Source organism: Sporobolomyces salmoneus (assembly GCF_050403485.1).
Source record: "Sporobolomyces salmoneus JCM6883 DNA, S_salmoneus_JCM6883_v1_ctg99, whole genome shotgun sequence".
NCBI classification, from domain to species: domain Eukaryota; kingdom Fungi; phylum Basidiomycota; class Microbotryomycetes; order Sporidiobolales; family Sporidiobolaceae; genus Sporobolomyces; species Sporobolomyces salmoneus.
This window is the reverse complement of record NW_027481064.1, coordinates 103-15,432: the sequence shown is the minus strand read 5'-3', so window position 1 is coordinate 15,432 and position 15,330 is coordinate 103. Positions and strand designations below refer to the sequence as shown.

Here is a 15,330-nt window from a genome sequence, read left to right as displayed (position 1 = left end):
TTCAGCAATCAAACTCATTCAAAGACGATGATGGGTTGATCAAATTTGGTTCCACCCTCGAGATCGTTCCACGCCTTGTTGACTTCGTCCTCGTTGAATTTGTAGAGGTTGACCGAAAGGTGCAAAGTACCTTTGTGGACGAGCTCGAGAGCTTTCTCGAGAGCGAGACGATCGGGCCAAACGGCACCACGGAGAGAGAGAGATTTCGCAATGACCGGAGCTAGCTCGTAAACGAACAGAGAGAATCAGGTTTTTTGGTTTCTGCGCGAGAGGAGAAAGCAGGTGAGGACTCACCTAGGGGAACTTGAACTTTGTGCTCATGGTGAGGGGCAAGAACAATCAGTTCGCCAGAGTACCTCATAGCTTCAAGAATTTGTTCGAGATCGTATTGTTGAGGTTGAGAGACAGCTAAACCAGGGAAAGGGTTCAGCTCTCGGACATCCCTAGCATCCAACGAGAGGGTCTGACTTGCCAACAGCGAAACGAATTCCTCCGATCGACTTCAACGCGCTCGCGAGCTCGTTCTGAGAGAACTTGAGGTGGTCGCCTTCTTCGACGTCGTAGAACGAGTGATCCCATTGTTCGTTGCTGGTGATGACGATAACACGTTGATCCTTGTCAGTCGAAGAATGTTTGAGCACTTGAGCAGCAACACGAGCGGAACCTCTGGTGCATATACGGAGAAGGGAGGTCAGATCGTTCGGGATAGACAATCACACAATCGCACTCACCCGTCACCAATGACGACGTTGACACCTTCTCCAGGGAATCCGAGACGTTCGTTCGCATTGGAGATGCGACGATGTTCATCTTTCGAGAGACGTTTTTCTTCTTCTTCAAAACGACGAAGTTGCGCTGATGGTGATGACGACGGGCTATGGTCTGAGCGTCAACCTCCTGAAAGAAGAACGCGAGACTGACCTTCAACTCTGCCTCCCTCGAATACCTCTCAAAGGTATTGAGCAGTTTCTTTCTTCTTTGGAACTACGTAGTCGGAGTTGAGAACGCAGAACTCGGCAAGAGTACCGTGAGCGGCGACACCTATGCAGGGAGTGTGTCAGCTTGAGAGTTCCACCGAGAGGAGAAGAAGATTCGCTTACCGATGACTTGCTCATTCAACTTGAGTTTTTTGACATTGTGCCCGATTTGGACGATCGAACCAGTAGCGAAGGAACCAGGAGTGATTGGGTACTTGAGATGTGGGAGGAGGTTGTGCTTCGTAATTCGGTCGCTAGAAGGAGAGAGAGGAAAACCAAGCTCAGTCAGTTCTTTACTCCGTCGCTTGGAAGACGGTTATCTCGACTCACGTTTTATAGAGGCCACAGCTAGAAACCTTGACAACTACCTCTACAGTACACTCGAATCCTGAAGTCAGCTCAGAAGCCTTTCTGTACGCGAGAGAGCGGACTTGCCTCCTTCTTTCGGTTCAATCCACGCGACCTCGTTGATGGTGAGAGCAGAGGTTGGAGCGGTGAATTGAGCCGCTTTGTACTTGTCAGGGAGCGAATCCAATTTGGCAGCGCTTTCAAAGAGATGTTGGAGTCGATCCATCTTTCGAGGTAGCACCGAGAATGAGTCAGGGGAGAGAGAGGAGAGAGGATGTGAGAGTCAAGAGTTACTCACCGTGGTTGTAGTAGGTATTACAAGCTGTTGATACGGAGGTGAGAGGGGGAAAGGGAGAGAGGGAGAGAAGAGAAAGGAAGAGAGGAGAAGCCGCAGAATCTCGCGTCTCACCTCGTCAGCTGACTCGACTCACTCTCCCTTTTCTCTCGCTTCCTTTGAGCAGAGAGATTAGAAGCTACCACCGAGCAAGGAACGAGGCGCGTGCCGTCTAGGACTGCAAGAGTCCTTTGTTTCAATTCAAAATTACTTCTTGTTCACGTCTTTAAGCTACAACTTATTCTTATCTTCTTTCGCGATAGTGATGACAACCTACCCAGGCAGAGTCGATCATCCGTCAGTCTCTCGAGATCAGAGAAAATTGAAGACGAAAACGAAGAAAACTGACCTTTCCAAACTGACCACCTTGTTTCAACAATTCGAACCCTTTCTCTGCCTCCTCCAATCCAGTCAAGACGGTATCCACGATTGGAACGATCTTGTGTTGATCGATGAATTTGACAGCGGAGAAAAATTCTTCTCGAGATCCCATCGTCGAACCTGATTTCAACGAGAACAAGTACAGACGTCAACACAGAAAACTCGAGTGTATGAAGCGCGAAAGAGATCTCTGACCTCTCAATTCAGCGTTCTTGAGCACAAAGGCCATGTTGATTTCGATTGGTTTCCCGCTCGTCTGACCGTAACAAGCGATGATCCCTCCATCTTTGATGACCCTCGCGACTTGATTAGCGATAGGTCCTCCTCCAGAATCGATCACGGCATCGAGGTAAGGACGAGATGAAGGGAGGAGGGAACCGAAAGTTTTCGGCCAAGCAGCTAGAGGAAATCGTGACGAGTCAGTATCGGTCCCTTTTCTGCTTCGCGAGGTGAAGCGTAGAACGTAGGACTAGATGGAGCGAGGAGGACTAACCATCTTTGTAATTGACTCCTCCTTGAGCTCCCAATTCGACTGCTTTCTTGATCTTTTCTTCCGAAGAAGACGAAACCCAGACTTTCGCACCTGCGAATCAGAAGTCAGACATGAACGACCCGTGTCAGCCTGCGTCCGTCCGTCTCTCACTAGTATGGAAGGTCTCGAGAACTAACCTGCAGCCACGCAGAGTTGTAAAGCGAGAATCGCAACTCCTCCTCCGATTCCAGTAATCAGAACGTTGTCACCCTTCTTGACGTTCGCTTTCGTAAATACAGCACTGACCGAGAGCGAAAGCGTAAGCACGCCTCGAGTCAGAACTTGGATCGGAAAAAGAAAAGGAGGAATTTACCGGTATGCTGTCAAAGCTCCCAACGGAACTGCCGCCGCTTGACTCTCTTCGAGATGTTCCGGGCATTCAATCACGTCCTTCTCGCCAACTTTGATATACTCCGCATAGGTTCCTCTCCCTCCCGTCTGTTTAACCGATCCCAGAATTCCAAACTGTTTCCCTTGCACGTCGGGCCCCAAAGATGATTCCAACCAGTTCTCGGCCGGTGCGATCAGGACCCGTTTCTTGTAGAGAGGGTGAGATTCGGGAGAGAGGACGACTCCGACGGCATCGGCTCCGAGAATTGAGGGTTTCGACTCTTCACTGAAGATGGTACCGGGGTAGAGCGATTGACGTTGGAATACGTCTCGGTGATTGAACCCACTCGCGAGAATCTTGACGAGGACTTCATCTGGTGAGAGGAGAAAAGCCGAAGAATGAACGTCGTGGGGAGACGAGAGAGAGAGGGGAAGAAAGATCAGCTCCACATTGGGTGCCTCCGACCTCTGCTATCAGAAAGAGTGCACTGACTTTGTCCAGGAGTCGGTACCGGAACTTGCTCGACCTTGATCGGGTGCCAGATTGAGGGTCCCGGTTTAAACTCTCCTTCCGTTTTGTGAAGAGTGAGAGCTTTCATCGTTTCGTTGCTCATGGAAGTTGTACTTTCTTCGTTCGTGACTATGCGAGCGGGTTGAAGAACTGGAGGAGGAGGAGGGAAAGGTTTGTTCGGAACGTCGAGGGACAGTTTCGTCAGAAGTGGGGAACTACTGTAACCCGCGCTGAACCGGCGTCAAAAGCCAGCGTTGTAGGATGCGAGGGAACAAAATAGCGGAAGCATCCGAACTTCTGCAGGTGAAAAGACAATTTTGCGAGGACAAGGCAGTAAGGATCATTCATTGCAGTGGAAAAGAATCAGTTCAGCTACACAAGAGCTGGGAAGGGAGCAACCGAGCTTGAGGCGACCCCAAACGGATACCTAAACCGACGAAAAAGCAGAATCAAGAGTCAGTTTCCCATTCTCGAAACAGGCAGCGACAATGATTGAGCGATGTAGAGGACGGAAGGGAATGTTCGTGTAGAGTCAGAAGGTAGAGTTGCTTCCTAGCCCCTCCTCTGATCTCCTCCTCGCTTTCCCTCTCTCCTCCCAAAGCGCTATTTCCCCCTTCCCCTCTTTCTCGTCTCTCAACCTCGACCACTCTCCCTCCTTTCGACTGAAGCCCCTCACCCCGAAACCCAGCATACTACAAAACCTCCAACCCTTTCGTCCCATCTCCGCCCGAGTACAGAAAAACTCCCCTTTCTACCTTTCTTTCTCCCCTTTCTCAGAAATGAAAACCTCCAGTTCTCTACACCCTCAGTGACACAAAAGAGAGATAGAACCCTTTCCTGCCTTGATGACAGTAATCGAGATTCTACCCCGCAAATCAACTGAGAAGGCACAGGAAGACGAGGGTAAAAATCATTCTGAGGGGAAAGGAAAGAAGAGGCAAAAAAGGGAAGCAAATCCAACTCGAACGAAGACTTGAGTGGAACGAAAAGGAAGGAGGGTCCGTAGAGCCAAGAACGGAGGATCAGGATCGAAAGGAAGGGAAAAGCGATCGAGATTGAGAGATGAGCGAGTGAGATGAGAGTTGATAGCAGGAGGAAAGAAGTAATCGAACGAGATGAAGCTTTTCCGAGCGTGAACTCGGAAGGTAGAGGAAGTTTGGTATAGCTCGGCGAATGGATAAACTTGTGTCATCATTAGACGAACGGCGAGGGGGGAATCGAGTCGAAGCGGAAAAGAGGAGACTGTGACAAGACGAACTGGCTTACACGAAACGAGACAGTGACGGAGGAAGGTCGGCCCTAAACACATCGAGCGAGAACGAGGTCAGCACGTGAACTCGAAATCCCGAAAGTGTTTGCTGGACCCGACAACGAGAAGGAAAGGAGGAAGGGATTGAATCAGAATGAGGTAAAGCTTGGTATCCGTATCTCGCCATGGTCTCGTTTCTAAGAAGACTCCGTAGCAGAACTGATTGTAATTATGGATAGTCATCATTTAAAGTTGTTGTTCCCTCCTAATCTCGTTGTCGTAGTCGTCTAAGGGAAAAAAAAATTTGAACTTTTGACTTACATCCAGCGTGAAGAGAGTTGAGGTTCATCCTGAGCAGAGTGAAGTTGAAGCTAGTCATTGAATGGAGGAATCTATTGCAACGGGAGAGGAAGAAGAAAGAAAGGAGAGTGAAAAAAGTCAGTCCGATGTTCTTCCCCTTCTCGCGCGTCTCCTTGTTGCTGGCCCAATGTAGTTGGTGTTATCTCAGTTGGTGATGCATGTTAAACAAACTGATCTCCCACATGTCGACCTTTCGATCGAGTTCGGGTTGAAAAAATAGTGTCGTTTTCTATCGTCGATAGGAGGAGGGAAGGGAGGGGGACTACTCACATGTCATGCGATGATCAGCTTGAGGTGAAGGGACTGAGCATAGTCGAAAGCGTAGAAGGAAAGGTCGAGGGGAAAGTGAAGTGAAGGGAAGAGAGAGCAGAACGTACGCAGAACTTCCTGAAGAAGTCGAGAAACATCTTTCGTTTCGAGGAATTTCCTTCGAGGACATAGAAGTTGAATCAGATTAGTCCAGTATCGGGCAAGTTACAGAAAGCGCTAGGGAAAAATCGGTCGCATCGATTCTGGTTTTTCTTCCTTTCTTCGCAAAACTCGCGGTTGCCTACATCAACTCACCCTTTGCTCCTCAGCTAATAGCATCTCCACGTCCCCCACGAGTCAGAGAGTGCGGAGACAAGCGGCGCACGTGAGCGAGGGAATGGGAACGAGTCAGCTCGCGAAAGAATTTCTCACAAATTTCAGATTCACCTCTATCTGCTGTGCTAGCCCTCTTTCTGGTGGAGAAGCGGCACGAGATAACATCAAATGTCAGTCGAGGTGAGGCCAGGGGAGCTCCCAGTCACAGATGGCATGGAGCGGGAAATCGAGCTGTACAAAACAAGATTCTCCAGGGTTGAAGTGCAACAGGGACCAGGACTGCCCCGAAGGGTCAACGCAACCCCTTCAGAGCAATTGAATAGATATCTCCAGCCTTTTTCGCCCGAGTGGTCTCCACTTGGACATGTTGAGATCACGAGAGCACGGAAGGAAACATTTCGCGAAACAGGAATGAACGTCGCGAGGACCGTGGATCCTTTCAAGCCCACCTCTTCCGAGTCAATTGAACCTCCTCGAGAACTGCATCCTACCAAGCCTGTTTCGTTGGAGTTCCGTACTTGCGCTCACGAGTTTCCCTTGCGAAGTTGAATGATGATCGGACGATACCTTGAACACTGCCTGTGCGCTAATAAGAGCTGGTAGGGCGAGCACGAGATCTTCAGCGAGCACACAGCGGGACAGGGAGCGAGCTGGATCCAGGTGGTGGATGGTCTGAGATCTGAGGAGGAGGAGGAGGAGGAGATTGTTATTTCACCACCCACAGACGAGAGAAACATTGATCGCGCGACTTCTCTCCACCCAACAACCTCGAACGGCTCCGATGAGCTCAATACATCGACCAAGGGTTACTTCACCACCACTCTTACCAGTCTTACGCGCCGAACTTCGCGCCGCGGTCTCTACTCTCCTCGAACGCAACTTGAATCATTCATCGAAATGGGCCGCTCAACTGCTCCGCTCGCTTCCAGCTGAGGTGGAACTCACTCAAGAGGAAGAAGACGAAGCGGCAGCAGCGAGTGCTCATGCTCATCACGTCCACTTCCGAACTTCGACTCCAGTTAAATCAACTTCTTCTGCCTCCGCTTCCACGCTACAACACCCAGCCGTTGCGAGTCTGATAGGACATACGCCGTTCAGAGGAGGAGGAGGAGTGACGAGATCTCGAGATAGCGTAGGCAGTGTCATGTCAATCGGACCAGCTTCTTCTCCCGCGTTCAATCGCGAACTCGATGACCTCGACGACGAACAAATGCATCCTGAGGATCCTGTGGCCGCCTCTTCCTCGACCTCGACAACAACGATCGACACGGCGAGGGAAGGCGATGAACGGGCACCAAAGAGAAAGAGGGAATGGATCAGGAGAGACGAAACCGAACAAGATGTATACCTGTTGGGGCTCACTCTCGCAAGGAACCACGAGTTGATGAGGGCTGCGCATTCGCTGAGAAAGTGCAAAGGATCGAAGGGAAGGTGGTTGAGGTGTTATTCCAAATATCTCGTGAGTATTTCTTTCGGATCAGCTCAATCTCTACTCATAACTGAGGTATGATATCTGTCTCTGCAGGCTGGGGAGAAGCGTGCGGTCGAAGATTCGGGAGAACCCTTGGGCCAGAAGGATCTGAAACCGCCAAAGAATCCTTATGCTCGTGAATTGCTCGAAGAAATGTCAAAATGGGAATCAGGTTTTGTCAATTCGGATGGTTTCTTGCTCTATCTGTACGTTTGAATCACTTTTCATCACGACATCAAGAGACCGATTCGATATATTGAACTCGCAGGAAAGCATTGTTGCTACTTTCTCTCCCTCCGGGGAACCCTTCATCTCAAACGAAACCTTCTGCAGAGAGCTCAATACCCAATTCGAATTCTTCACACCCTTCCGACGACATCCGTCTCACCGCACTCGATCTCCTCGTTCAATCGGTAAAACTCGAACCTTACAATTGGTCAGCTTGGGTCAAAATCGCTAGTTGTCTAGAAGGTCCCGAAGAGGTGAGTTTCTCTCTCGATACAGCCGAGAGTCATTCTCGCTAATCAGCGGGTCTTACAGCTTGAAGCGACGATCCCTTTCTTGCCTGAATGTTACCCTCTCCTCTTTTTCTACGTGCATTGCACTCTCGAGATTCATTCTGCTGGGGAGAAACTCCACTCGGTACTCGATGACCTGGAAGAAGTCTTCTCTGGTCCGACTGCATCCGATGATGTCGACGAAGCTTTCGACGATCGGGAAGCCGAAGCAGAAGAAGGAGGGTGTTCAGTCATTAAGGGCCTAAGAGCTTTGGTCTACTATCATGTTCGAGGTAAGCGTGCTTCTCCTCTGCGTCCAATCGGTCGAGAGACTGATATGACCGAGTTTGTTCAGATTTCGACGAATCTCTCAGCGTTTTCGATTCACTGCAAAGATCCGATCCTTATCGAGTCGAAGATGTCGACATCTTGTCAAACATTCTCTACGTGTCGGAGAAACGAGCCGAACTTGCGAAACTCGCTCAAGATTACGTTCAACTTGAAAGGATGAGACCAGAAGTTTGCTGCCTCGTCGGTGAGTCCCGATGCCGATCCCCAGGTTCTCTCCGGACAGGGCTCACGCTCAAGTCATATAGGCAACTACTACTCCCTTCGAAGGGACCACGAGAAAGCGATCGTGTACTTCCGAAGAGCGCTCAAACTGGATCGAGGTTACCTCTCGGCTTGGACGTTGATGGGTCACGAATACATCGAAATCAAGAATACGAACGCCGCAATCGCTTCATACCGTCGAGCAGTGGGTTAGTCCCTTTCCCTCTTCCGACTCTTTCTTCGCCGACTCTGATAGTCGATTCTCTAACAGATGTCAATCGAAAAGATTATCGAGCGTGGTACGGACTGGGACAAACTTACGAGCTATTGGGAGAATCATTCTACGCTTTGAACTACTATCGAAGAGCGACGGGACTACGACCTTACGATCCAAGAATGTGGGCAGCGTTGGCAGGATGTTACGAAAAACTCAAGCGGTAGGGTTTTCTCTCTGTCTCTCGTAGTGGCCCTCGACTGACGATGCTCCATTGTTGTGATAGGATACCCGACGCGATTCAATGTTATCAACGAGCACTCGTCGCTTCGGATCCACCTTCAGGAGACATCGATCTTCTCCTTCGAATCGGTCGGCTCTACTCTGCCCTTCCCTCATCGACAACGGATCGAGCGATGCGATCTGCCTCTTACTATCAACGAGCCCTCGATGTCGGATTGGATCAAGGGATGGGCTCAGCGGAATTGATCAAGATTTACGTTTGGTTGGCGAAATGGGAGATGAACAAGGAACGAGTGAGGTTGAGAGGGGACGAGGGAGCGAACGGAGGGGACTTGGAAAGAGCTGAAGAATATTTGAAAGTTGTCGAAGGAGTACAGGAGGGCAAAGAAGAGGCGAAAGGGTTATTGAAGGAGTTGGAGATGCTGATATTGAGTCGCGAGTGATCTCTCAGGATATTTTGACTGCGACTCTGGTTTCAGAACAGTAATTCAGGCGACGAGATAAGTGAGAATACGAGTTGATTTCACATCGTCTTGCATTCTTCGTCCGCCTTCTCCTTGCGCTCGTTTGCCCTCTTAACATGTTCTCGTTCAGCAACGCTCTTCTCCAGGAAGTACCTCGGTCCCTTCCCTTGGGGCTGCTCTGGCTCTTGATCTTCGGGGTGAGGGTCGAGAGAGATGTAGAAATGACCGCGAACGCCTTCTCCAGAGAGTTTCGGTGGGAAGCGAAGAGCAGGTAGGAAGGAAGAGGGGACAGGGACGGTGTTGTCGGAATCGGCGGAACTCGATAGGGAAGAATGGGAAGGGATGGGCGCAGGATTGAGTCGAAGATGCGAAGCCATCCAGTGGAGAGGAACGGGACCAACTTCCTCCTTCTCCTCTTCCTCGTTCGACATCGATCGCTCGATCTCCTTCGCTTCGTCTTCATCTGAGAGCGGGAGGTTGAGCTTGGTACTCGGTCGATTGATGATTGACCAGGGCGAACCAGGAGCTTCTCTGTAAGGAACGACGAATTTCCCTAGTTGAATCTCGGTGTCGGTGATCGAAGGCTTGGAGCCTCGATTGAGGCGTGCATAGCCGATTCGACTGGTAGGCAAAGAGGTCAGCTTCTCGTTAATATGGATCGCAGCGCGAAAGACTCACTGAAGTCCTCGATAGAGAATGTACTGACACCAACGATCTCGGTCAGTTGGGTCAATGTCGAACATTCTTCCGTCTTCCACTAGGAGCTTGTAAGGAGCTGGACGTTCTGCATGGGGAAAAGTCACGACGTAACCCAGGAAGATTGCAGGATTTGGCCAACGAGCGGCCATGAGTTCTCCGAGTTTCTTGCTCTGTAACTCGCGATCGAGCGGATCTTCCTCCTGTCCGTTGTGGCTGACGACCACATCAACTTCGGTACCGTAAACTTCGAGAGTTGCGAAGATTGCCGGGGCGAGCTCTCCAACGGGAGAAGGGAGTAGATGGTGTGAGCTTCGAAGGATCGGGAATTTGGAGATTAGAGCAGATCCCCAAGTATTTTTGTGTGGAGACGGCCCAAGGTCGACGTAAGGCATAGCGAGAGTTTCCGAAATGTACTGGGTACTGCCAGGTAGAGAGGCAGAGGTCAGAAGCGAACAACGAAATGCAGACGTAAAAGAGAACAAACATGTCTCGATTTCCCCCCACGATACGTTGAACATCGCTTTCGAGGAGCCCTGATATGGAACGAGTCCGTCAGCGTGAGGTGAGGATGTTAGGGGAACAGGGTAGCTCACCAATAACGTCGATCTCTGCATCTCTGACGATCGATGCCATTCTTCTCTGACTCTCCCACATTTTCCCGTCTAGCCCGAAATGCACAGTCCAGATCGCCGCCGAAATGATTCTGTTCTCCGGATGATTCGGTCGTACTGCGCGGCCAAAGAGAACGTGGTACCTCCAGGACGAAATCGCAACTGAAATGAAAACGATCGCGAGGAAAGAAATCGAGACGTGTCGACGAAGTGTCCTCGAAGTCGTCAAGTGGTGTGTCGTCGAAGAGCGGAGAGGGTAGAGACCGAGACCGATGAGGATCATTGTAGCCGCAACGACGAGATCCATTCTTTCTCGAAAAGCGTTCCCTTTTGGTACAAACGCGTACGCTGAAGCCAGGGTCGAGCCGAGAACGAGTAGACAGTAGAAGAAAAAGGCGAGGAAGAAGCTTGCTGGGGTCGATGTATTCGAAAGGAGGGAATTAAGGTAGTGAGGGAAGAGGAGAGTCGAGTAAGAGCCGAGTAGAAGGGCGGGGACGAACGACTTCCAACTTGTCTGCGAGTAGGTCAGGGTCGCACAGACACAGGCTCCGAGGAACGAGAGCGTAGAAGTCGAAAGTCGATTCGATGAAGAGGGTGCGACGAATGGGAAGAGAATACCGAGCGAGAGTGCGACAATCGTGAGAGCGCCATGAGGGACATTGAAGGGGCCAGAGGTCGGGTATCCTTCGAAAGACCAGGCGATTGTCGTGCCGCTGTCGGTGTAGAGGAGAACGAGGAGGAAGAAGAGACCGCCGAATCCGAGGGTCGAAGCTACGCCCGAACCGAAAGATGGACGAAGGGATTTTGGGATCGTAGGAGTAGTCTTGCTGGTCGTTGACTCAGTCCGTGTTGCAATTTGAAGGTAGGCGAGGATTCCGATTGAGAGGCCGAGTCCGTTGTTCCATCCTCCGTTATTCGTCTTCTCCTCGATCGTCGAGCGCACGAACGGCCAGAGTGGATTGAGCGAGTGATTCGAGTACTTGGCGATGAGTGAGAGGACTAAGCCGAGTAAGAACGTCGTTGACCTCGCTTGCACTTTGCCGTAATCGTTTCGAACTTTCCACCATTCTGCGACTTTGCCCATCGTCGCGAGTGCTAAACCGATCGACGACATCGTCAACCTCCTCGATCCGTGTCCTCCTGCTCCGTCCGCTTCGTCTGGGATCCATCTCGCTGTGACTCCGAGGAGTAAACCGATGTTTCCGAACGAAGGGCGAGAAAAGAGTTGTCGAAGTTGAGGAATCGCGAGAAGCCCAGGCGAGAGGATCGAGAAGAGCAGTACTTCGAGTCCAGATAGTCCCATCGACCATACTGACGAATAAAATATCATACTACCTAACGCAGTGAGGACCGTCCACCACAGGAAAGAGAGATAGCTGTCGGCGAGGAATGACCGGGTCGAGGACGTCGCGCTTCGAATCTTGCGGAACTGGAGCTCAAGGTTCGATGGAGGTGATGGGGACGAGTTCTTGGCCGAAGAGGGTCTGCTCGAGTGAAGCTCAATCGAGATGGGGGGAGTCAAAGTCGAACCCTGGTCAAGTTCACGGAAATCGGCAATGAAGACTGAATCGAAGGAGACGTCGAGGATGATGAGAGACCATTCGATGAGAGCGTAGATCGAGTAAGCTAAAAGCGGATCGAAGGACTTCAGCTCAAAGGTGACTTCGACGGGAAAAGCTTGCTGAAAAACGTACCGCCAGCGACTCTGTGCACCTTATGTCGGAGGTAAAAGTAGACAAGTGGTACGAGAGAGGCGAAGAAGGATATCGATAAGATTCGGCGGAGGTGTTTCGAGGCAGAATTGGGCGGAGAGAGAGAAGTATGGAGAATCATGTAGGGGAGATTGAGAACGATGTAGAGGACCATGAAGACGTCGTGGACATCTCCGTGATCAGAAGATGTGATGTAGACCTGTGACGAGGCGAGAAAGGTCTGAGCTGAGCCGGGATCGAGACAATACAGAAGAATGAAACTTTACCCAGCCCGCGCAACTGAGCGCCCGAGCGATCGAGACTCCTGCTAAAATCGCAGGGGTCCAGCTCGTCGTTGATCTCGATTGTCGTTGTAGAATGTAATATAAGATGACAAGGAGGAAACGAGGGCCGGAGGTGAGAGCGATGAAAACTTGGAAGACGTTTCGTTCGGGGTACCAATCGCCGATTGTCGCCGAGACTGAAGGGAACCATTCGTAGGGGTATTCATAGTACTGATTCTTGACGATTCGATGGTAATGGTTGTGTAATCCGAGAACGAGAGCGGTACCGAATGCGACTGAATGAGAGGAAATCAGCTCAAGTCTTGCCGTAGAGCAATATTAGACACCAGACTCTTACGAGCTGAAAGTGCGGTATGGAGGACAGCTAATGAGCTCGCCGCAGTCTACAGACGAAGGTGCATCAGCTCTCGAAGGATTGCCGAGATGGGGGAGGAGAACAGGGGAGGACGACTTACGGAGAACCTCACGACTTGTTGCGCTGTCTCTGAGCTGTCTCCGGTCATGCCGGCCACCCCTCTGACTGCGAAACTGGTGACGAGCGAATGAATCGGGTCTAAAAGCTTGGTCGAAAGTGAGGGAGGTCGCCTCTTCCAATTCGAGCCTATTTAGACAACACAGAAGTCGATTCGAGTGCCTATTGATCTGGCTCGTAAGGTGCCGCTCACCCACTGAGTGCGGCCGAAATTCGGGGAAAATGTTCTTGATCTTGCGTTGATCTTTCCGCCTCATACTTCCGACTTACGACCTCGAGAAATGGCGCCTTGCTCCTTATGTCCAGCTGAACAACCACGGAGGGCGATACTACGGCGGCCCAAGACTCTCCAACCAGTTTGCAAAGAATGTTTCTTCGAAGTGTTTGAAACCGAAGTTCACCACACGATCATGGGATACGGCCAAGCAGAACAGTCTCACAAGAAGAGGAAAGGGAAAGCTACAGCTAGGGATGGAGCGGGAGGAGAGGAGCAGGACGAGGAGGAAGAAGTACCGAAGAAGGTATTGTTCAGGCGGGGAGAGAGGGTAGCTATCGGTGCTTCAGGAGGCAAAGGTAAGCTTGTGCACCTGGCTACGAAATTGAGAGGGAGCAACGGTGCAGGAGTGTCGACGAGTATCCTTGATCCTCGCCGCGAGGTGGCGATGAAGATCACGCGGGACGAGGCAGCGCACGGTAGGAACGCCAGAACGCCCATAGACATTTAGCAGTCAGAAAGAGGACCGAAGCTTGAAAGCAAGAGCGAGAGACAGAAGGTTGAGCTTGTTGTTCCGAGACAAACTGAAAACTGACTCGCTCTTTTTCCTTCCGACTGCCAGATTCTACTGTTCTCGCATATATCATGACACTGTTGAACGAACGATACGACTATGGTCTCGACTTGTGCTTGTTGTCGATTGATGAGGGAATCAGCGGGTACCGAGATGCTTCTCTCGATGTGAGTTCTTCCTCTTCCGTCCTCTTCCTCCGAGCGAGAACTGACAGATACGTACTTTCGTTCGATCAGACCGTCAAGAGGAACGCTGAGCAGTATGGGCTACCGCTCAAGATTTTATCGTACTCGGAGCTGTATCAAGGTTGGACAATGGACAAGGTCGTTGCGGAAGTTGGAAAGAAAGGAAACTGTGCGTCTCTATCACTCATGACCTTTCTTCGACGGGGACAAGAACTCTCACTCACGCCTCTCCCACGACTCAGGTACATATTGCGGCGTGTTCCGTCGACAGGCTCTCGATCGAGGCGCGCATATCTTGACCGTCGACCACATCGTTACCGGTCACAACGCCGACGATGTCGCAGAGACAGTATTGATGAATGGTGCGTTGTATATCAATATAACCTAAGGGTCGAAGTGATGAAGCGCTGACTCCCAACTTGACCATCTTCCACGTCTCCGTCTCGCTTTAAACCCCCTATAGTTCTCCGAGGTGATCTCTCGCGGCTCGAACGATGTACGGCGATCACGACTGGAGGAGACCTCGACCCTACACCGACGGATGACCCATCCTCCTCGGACCCGTCCGACCTCGAATCTCTCCTTCCTCGCACCATTAAGCGATCGAAACCATTCAAGTATGCTTACGAGAAGGAGATCGTCATGTATGCCTACTTCAAGGTTAGTCGCATACTTGGATGCTTCTTCGAGGAGGTCAAAGCAGTTTCTTCTTTACTGACCTGGTTTTCTCGCATCACTGCAGAAACTCGATTATCATTCAACGGAATGTATCTATGCACCGACTGCCTACCGAGGATACGCTCGAGCTCTCGTCAAGGATCTCGAGGCTATCCGACCGAGTGCGATTGTTGATCTCGTGAGCTGTTCTCTTCTGCCATCCCCTTCGTCTCATCACAGCGCAAAATTGCAGACGGCTTGAGAGCTGACGATATCACCTCTCTTGCGCTAGATTTACTCCGGAGAAGCGATGGCAGCTTCGCTGAACCTCCGAGGTCGTAGAGCTGGAGGTGATCCAGATCCCTTCGAGACAGCGAACGCACCTCCGAAGAAAGGGATCACGAAAGCTACCAAGAAAGGAGCGAAGCAGGTTCAACGTGAGTTTCGAATTGCATCGCCGTGTTTCTTTTTCCACCTCGGACCAATATGCTAACGAGTGCTCTCTATGGCTTCCTGGTTCAACAGAGAAATGCCAGCGATGTCAATCGCTCTCGTCTCAACCGTTGTGTCAAGCTTGCATGTTGCTCGAAAGTCTAAACAAGGGCGTCGCAAAAATTGATCTAGCTGTTTGACCTAGCGGCGGTACTGATTTTATTGAACAGGAGATAATGCCCATAGATCTGTTGTATTGAGCTTCAGGGCCATTCGAATTGGCGAGAAGTCCGACGAGAGCTTGCGAAACTTCTTCCTATTCTTCCATCACTCGTCCCTTGTCTCATCGCGCCTAACTCGCCCAAGGCACGCATACATTTCATCTACAAGGCAATGAACTCACGACCCAGGTGACTACGATCACACCGCTGAAGCTTCCTTT

General features: G+C 50.9%; 5 protein-coding genes across 5 annotated transcripts; 2 read left to right on the top strand and 3 right to left on the bottom strand.

Annotated features, from left to right (window-relative positions):
* Nucleotides 1-14: 14 nt before the first annotated feature.
* JCM6883_001926 (uncharacterized protein) lies at nt 15-1,551 on the bottom strand (the record flags this gene model as incomplete). Its single annotated transcript, XM_076635410.1, has 8 exons — nt 15-220; nt 295-408; nt 473-666; nt 732-855; nt 1,027-1,041; nt 1,101-1,231; nt 1,308-1,347; nt 1,395-1,551. The coding sequence occupies 8 exons, from the start codon at nt 1,549-1,551 to the stop codon at nt 15-17; spliced, it is 981 nt and encodes a 326-aa protein (XP_076484608.1).
* Nucleotides 1,552-1,890: 339 nt separating this feature from the next.
* JCM6883_001925 (quinone oxidoreductase family protein) lies at nt 1,891-3,501 on the bottom strand (the record flags this gene model as incomplete). Its single annotated transcript, XM_076635409.1, has 7 exons — nt 1,891-1,932; nt 2,009-2,160; nt 2,236-2,439; nt 2,534-2,623; nt 2,710-2,813; nt 2,886-3,276; nt 3,396-3,501. 7 exons carry the CDS (start codon nt 3,499-3,501, stop codon nt 1,891-1,893), a joined length of 1,089 nt encoding a protein of 362 aa, XP_076484607.1.
* A 2,887-nt stretch (nt 3,502-6,388) lies between these two features.
* CDC23 (anaphase promoting complex subunit CDC23) lies at nt 6,389-9,027 on the top strand (the record flags this gene model as incomplete). The annotated part of the gene is made up of 8 exons (XM_076635408.1): nt 6,389-7,066; nt 7,133-7,284; nt 7,347-7,560; nt 7,619-7,868; nt 7,931-8,110; nt 8,172-8,336; nt 8,399-8,564; nt 8,628-9,027. 8 exons carry the CDS (start codon nt 6,389-6,391, stop codon nt 9,025-9,027), a joined length of 2,205 nt encoding a protein of 734 aa, XP_076484606.1.
* Nucleotides 9,028-9,107: 80 nt separating this feature from the next.
* Nucleotides 9,108-12,857, bottom strand: CWH43 (Cwh43p; the record flags this gene model as incomplete). The annotated part of the gene is made up of 8 exons (XM_076635407.1): nt 9,108-9,669; nt 9,727-10,167; nt 10,232-10,280; nt 10,341-11,984; nt 12,053-12,269; nt 12,337-12,629; nt 12,692-12,737; nt 12,810-12,857. The coding sequence occupies 8 exons, from the start codon at nt 12,855-12,857 to the stop codon at nt 9,108-9,110; spliced, it is 3,300 nt and encodes a 1,099-aa protein (XP_076484605.1).
* A 250-nt stretch (nt 12,858-13,107) lies between these two features.
* NCS6 (Ncs6p) lies at nt 13,108-15,088 on the top strand (the record flags this gene model as incomplete). Its single annotated transcript, XM_076635406.1, has 8 exons — nt 13,108-13,399; nt 13,663-13,781; nt 13,851-13,968; nt 14,042-14,161; nt 14,263-14,459; nt 14,542-14,655; nt 14,749-14,893; nt 14,982-15,088. 8 exons carry the CDS (start codon nt 13,108-13,110, stop codon nt 15,086-15,088), a joined length of 1,212 nt encoding a protein of 403 aa, XP_076484604.1.
* Nucleotides 15,089-15,330: the final 242 nt, after the last annotated feature.